This window comes from Tribolium castaneum, chromosome 6 (assembly GCF_031307605.1).
Source record: "Tribolium castaneum strain GA2 chromosome 6, icTriCast1.1, whole genome shotgun sequence".
Taxonomy (NCBI): Eukaryota; Metazoa; Arthropoda; class Insecta; order Coleoptera; family Tenebrionidae; genus Tribolium; species Tribolium castaneum.
In genome coordinates this window covers 1313716-1319686 of record NC_087399.1, presented here as the reverse complement: position 1 = coordinate 1319686, position 5971 = coordinate 1313716, and the positions used below count along the sequence as shown (strand labels likewise).

Sequence of the window (5971 nt, the reverse complement as noted above, 5' to 3'; positions counted from 1 at the left end):
TCACCACATGAACTCGAACGGTCACACTCGCGTTTTTGGCCGATTTTTTCGCAAAAAATCGGCCGGTTTGACAGATGACGTAACCTCACTTTTTGTAAACTTGTTGTTTTTTCAGTTATTGGGGGTTGCAAGGGTGGGTTTTTTGTCACGGGTCAACATTTCGATTTTGTGATTAATTATTCAAATTGTCGCACGCGTTTGGGGGTTTTTAACGATTTTGAGGCGCACTTGAGCTAACCTCACTTTGCCTTAACCACAATTTATTCCAGTCGATGACAGCGAAGTGGGGGTATCATCAATTTACGCGTAGCAGGAAAAATTAGTTGTCTTGTGGTGTGTCGTGTGATGAGTGTGTAGTTTTTTAAATAAGTAATCATGCTGCAATTCGGGAAATCTGTTATAAGGATACTGCATGGGCTGGTGGAATGTTTCTTTCATTGTGTTTTCAAGCTAGTTTATTGTGGCTCTGGCCAGAAAATGCCACCGATTAAAGACCTCCTATTGCTGGAATCGGCCACTTCCATAGCGCACAAAATCAGGACCAAAAAAGTGAGTCAACTTGTAAAAAAACAGTGGGGTCAGTTTTTTCTTGTCAGATCACAAGCCTCCAAGTGCTCGAGTCGTTCATCGCTCGCATACACGAAGTGAATCCAATTTTAAATTGCGTGGTGGCCGAGCGGTTTGAGGAGGCGCGCAAGGAGGCTCGGGCTGTTGATGACCTGATCAAGTCGGGGGCGATCCCCGAGGAGACCCTCGCGAGGGAGAAGCCCTTCCTGGGGGTGCCCTTCACGACCAAAGACTGCATCGCAGTAAAGGGTAAAAGGCGGCCTTCGGCTCAACCTGTTTTATTTTTCACGACTCAATATAGGAATGATTCACACTTCCGGATTGGCCAAGCGGCGGAATTGCATTGCTGAGGAAGATGCCGATGCTATTGCCTGTCTCAAGAGCGCTGGGGCTTTTCCCATTGCCTTGACCAACGTTTCGGAGCTTTGCATGTGGTAGGTTTACACCCGAGTGGCTTTTGACCCCCCTTGACAGGTCGGCCGATCGCGGATTCATCGCCAAGGCCAAAGGTCGACACTCGTCACAGTAATTGAATAACAGGCGAAGGCAATTTTTTTAATTTAATTTGGTTAAAAACTGGACAGCCACCGGCAAGGTCTACGACTCAATTTACTTTCCTCATTATTTTTTTTTCATGTGTTGGCTTATTTATTACGAGAGATGAATAAGTGTTGTGAAAGCTATTAAAGTTCCAAACACATTCGGGATGAAGCTGTGCTCTATTTTTTTTCTTCTTCACATTCTTTTATTTTTTTTCATATTTTTTTGAGCACGTGTGCGCGAAAAATTAAATAATAAATTTAGGTCAGGTCAGGTCAGGTCATCACCTTTGTTTTTCTTCGAAAGTTTTTGATTATTATTTACACGTATTCAGGTAATATTGTCAACAACAAATCACTGAATTAAAAAAATAAATAATCACTAAATTATGGCGCAAACTGTCTTTTCGCCGATTTTTTTCCCAAGTTTTCTCTTAGTTAATTTTTTGTTTATATTTTTTTAATAAGTCTAAAGTGTTTTTTTTTTAGTCAAATTGGACTGAAAATGTCATTGTTAACGAAAACATCGTAAAAACATGTCTAAGACTATGAAATTGTGTGCAAAGTATGTGTTTAAAAATGGACGATAAAGAATGAAAATGTGCTCAATATTTAATGTGATCGATAAAAGTGTCTACCTCTATATACGGTTATCGTAATGGTGTTTTTTAATAACGGAAAAGTCATTTGAAACACTTTACCTGGAATTTTAAATGTGTAAATAATGGGAAAAAGTCACCGCAATTAGTTTTCATATGAGTGTCAGTTTCTAATTTAAGCCTTGTTGCGGGTTCCAATAATAAAACTGTGTATTGTTGTTTTAACAATTTTATTACACGTCCGTTCGCAAAACTGAATAAATTGTGCGATAAATCGTATTAACAAAAAGACAAATTACAATTAGCAATGCAAATGATAAATGCAACAGCGTTCAAGAAAATAACACAAAGAGAACAAAGTAAAAATTGTGATTAAGACAGTGAGGTCATTGAGTTGTCAAAAAATATTTTACACGCAGAAATAATGACTCATAAACACAAAGTTATAAAAATTTAAATTTTTATCGGATTTGCGATAAAATTCAGTATTTTGTTGGTTAATTTATTTAACGACAGGCCACGTGTTTATTAGTGTAGACACTCTAATCGCTCTTAAGAAAAAAATTGCAAAACAAATATTGATCTAGATTAGATTACAAGGAGTTATTTAAACTTGAAATTTACTTTTTGGATAAACTTATCACTGTGATGTCAGAATGAGAATTAAAATCAATACTTCGTTATGTAATTTCTGTTTCAATAACGTGAGATAGCTTATCACTGGAGCGTCAAAATCACCATCTGGAAACATTTCCAATAATAACACTAGTCTGCAGTGTGATGATTTAAACGTGCTATCACGTACAGACTTTTTAATAATGTTTTTAATTTCTTATAGTTATTTTGAAGATTATCAAAAGTAAATAGCACTTTTTTGTGGGTTAAAACATTAATGGAAAATATGAAAAAAAAAGGAAAAAACTACAAAGAAATCGAATCGTGAAAAAACACTTTACATTACTGAAATTACTTTGAAAATTTATGTCGAAAATGGCACACATTTTTGCCTTATCTGGGCTTCTAAACTCTTTTTTCTCAACTTTAGTAAAAGTTTATAGCGAGTTTTAAAAATAAAACAAATAGAATTGCATCATTACGAAGATTACGTATGTATGCAAGATTTCAGTTCGTTCGGGTAACCGTATTTGTCTCGGAAAAAAGAAATTCTTGTTGACTTTAATTCTTCCTCAACCAAATAAAGCACAATTATTTCACCAAATCTTGCCAAAATAACCCGGAAAATCACTGAATTATATCGAAAATTTTAGCCTGCGATCGGCTGAACAGTTTTTCATTCATTCAGCTTTTTTTAATTTTAGTAAAAATTTGTAGCGAGTTTTGTTTATGTTTTTTAATGATTCTTAGAATTTTGGAGCATTAAATATAAACCGAATCGTTTATTTTGAACCAACCTTTGTATTACAAAAATTACAGAAGAAAAAAATAAAAAAATAAAAAAAAATTGCAGTCTAATTACTTAATTAGACAATCCACACACATTAATATTGTTCTAGTCAAGTCATTGTTATTTATAAACATGTTGAGGATGTCCTCCGTTTAAAAATAGCGAATCAATTATTTTTACAATGAAAAAATCTCTAGGTGGGAGAGCGCCAACACGATCCACGGCCGCTCGAACAACCCCTACGACACCAACCACATCGTGGGGGGCTCGTCGGGGGGCGAAGGCTGCCTCCAGGGGGCTGCCGGTTCAGCCTTCGGCATCGGCTCCGACATCGGAGGCTCAATCCGCATGCCTTCGTTTTTCAACGGAATTTTCGGCCACAAACCCTCCAAATTCATAGTCTCAAACAACGGCCAGTACCCAGCCCCCATAACCACCGAACAGACCAGTTTCCTGGGCATTGGCCCCATGTGTCGCCGGGCTGAGGACCTCCTCCCCCTCCTCAAAATAATCGCCGGGAAAAACGCAAACGAACTCAAACTGGACGAACCAGTTGATGTGAAAAAATTGAAATTTTACTATCAGGAGACGGATGGGGGCTCAGTGGGCGTCTCGCCCGTTAATCACGAGATTCGGCAACTTTTCACGAAGATTGCGCTGCATTTGGAGAAGGCACATGCCATTAAGGCCAAGAAAGTCGCCCTTGAGCGCTTCAGGAAAAGTGCCCCCATTTGGTTCGCCAATATGAAGAGCCCCAACGGGCCCTCGTTCCAGGAACAGTTGGCTAATTTGCAAGGGTCGATCAACCCGTATTGGGAGTTGGTTAAGTGGGTTTTTCGCCGGTCAGATCACACGTTTATCGGCATTGTCACGGCTTTGGCCGATAAAGGGGGCTGCAAGTACGGGGATGATAAGCACACTTATCTGGTGGAGGAGCGCGGGAGGCTGCGTCGGGAGATGGAGGAGCTCCTGGGGGATGACGGGGTGTTCCTGTACCCCACGCATCCCACGGCAGCCCCCTTCCACAACGAGCCCCTGATCAAGCCGTTCAATTTCAGCTACACTGCCATCATTAATGTTTTGGGGTTCCCGGCGACCAACATCCCCATGGGGCTGAATGGGGAGGGGCTGCCCATCGGGGTTCAAGTGGTGGCGAATACGAAAAATGATAGATTGTGTCTGGCGGTGGCTAGGGAGTTGGAGAAGGCGTTCGGGGGCTGGGTGCCCCCTGAAGTGGACGCTTAAATGCCTTAGTGATAGCACAGTATTCGGACTGAGAGAGCCAAGCTCAAAGTACCAACCCTTTTATAGAACTACCTATATTTTATAAATGTTTACACGGTTGATGTGTCTGTATCACGTTCTATTTTAATCATTTGTACTATTTACAATGAGATTATTTTTATAACTCAATGTTGAATTTTATAATAAAATCTCTCTCCTGTTTCACTGGCTTTTTTTGGTCCCCATACATAGATTCACCAAATCTTGCCAAAAATAACACGAAAAATCGCTGAATTATGACGACAAAGGCACACTTTTTGCCTGTTTTAAGAGTCTAATCACAGTTTTTGATTCATTCAGCACATTTTTTCTTAATTTTACTAAAAATTCATAACGAGTTTTGAAATTAAAACAAATAGAACTGCATTATCACAAGATTACGTATGTATGCAAAATTTCAGTACGTTCGGATAAAAAATTTGTCTCGGAAAAAATAAAACTCTAGTTCGACTAGCTTTTTAATTGCTCGATGACATTGTAAATTTGGTTGCGCATCGACCCCACACTATTCACCAAATCCTCGTTAGAGCCATACCCCTCAACACAATTATACGAAATTAAATGTCTGGCCAAATGTTCCGTATTACAAATCACGTAAATCCCACAGTCATACCCATTGTTCTGCTGCAGCGCCCTCTCCTCCTTAAACTGCCCCTCGATCCCGAAATAACTAAAAATCTTACGCCCGAAATTCTCACCCTGCTCCCGATTCATCCCTCTGGAAGAATCATAGTGATAAATGGTCTTATCGGGCCTAAAACACACATTATCACCCTTTTTTTCAACAAACTCTCACGCACTACCGTGAAAACAGCAGCAAACTCCAATGTGTGCCCCCCGCCGCTTGGGGCCTCTCGTTATCATTCAAGGCAAAAAAAATAAAACGTCTGTGCCGCGCATCGAGCGGGTCCAGGAAGATGCCGATTTGGGAACTGGGGGTTATTTTCACACACTGGGTCACCTCAGGGGGCACGAATAAAATATGGGGGGCTTGTTTGAACGTGTTCTTCAAGTACTCGAAGTAGAAGGAAATTATGTTGTCGTTGAGCCAGTGGGGCCCTTGGAGGAGCTCCACGTCCGATTTGCGCAAAAGACTCTCGTCGTAACTTAGCACAATCGGGTCTTTGCTCATTTTATTACACTTAAAATTTAGATTTTTGACTAAAGTGGGGTTATGTTAGTTGTTTACCCAGGCGTGCCAATCAACCGGCGAATTGCCAATTGGACTTTGGCAAAATTATGACTAAAATGTGCCCAATTATTATGTAATTTGATCGTCTTTTTACTACAAGTGCCTGTTTATTGCAAAATACTGGACGAAATCAATTTAAAAATCGTTTAAACTCGTAGTCGAGTTGGGGCATTTGGTGGTCTCATGTTGGTGTTTCGTTTTTGCAATGCCCGCGAGTTTTCATTTTGAAATTGAAAAATCGAAAAAATTTGATTACATGACGTTCCGTCCGCTCGTAAAAGAGCATAAAACCGTACAGTTTTTTACAAAATCGGCGCTTATTTATCGGACTCACCTCGTTAAGTGTCTCATTTTTCTCGGCTAAAGAATGCAACACAACTAAACA

At 39.8% G+C, this 5971-nt stretch overlaps 2 protein-coding genes across 2 annotated transcripts; one reads left to right on the top strand and one right to left on the bottom strand.

Annotated features, from left to right (window-relative positions):
- Positions 1 to 375: 375 nt before the first annotated feature.
- On the top strand, positions 376 to 4556 carry LOC656783 (uncharacterized protein). The gene is made up of 4 exons (XM_963290.5): positions 376 to 549; positions 597 to 816; positions 869 to 1001; positions 3308 to 4556. Exons 1-4 carry the CDS (start codon positions 376 to 378, stop codon positions 4353 to 4355), a joined length of 1575 nt encoding a protein of 524 aa, XP_968383.1. The 3' UTR covers positions 4356 to 4556.
- A 283-nt stretch (positions 4557 to 4839) lies between these two features.
- Den1 (Deneddylase 1) lies at positions 4840 to 5630 on the bottom strand. The gene is made up of 2 exons (XM_963373.4): positions 5198 to 5630; positions 4840 to 5148 (listed from the first exon to the last, which is right to left on the bottom strand). Exons 1-2 carry the CDS (start codon positions 5524 to 5526, stop codon positions 4845 to 4847), a joined length of 633 nt encoding a protein of 210 aa, XP_968466.2. The 5' UTR covers positions 5527 to 5630; the 3' UTR covers positions 4840 to 4844.
- Positions 5631 to 5971: the final 341 nt, after the last annotated feature.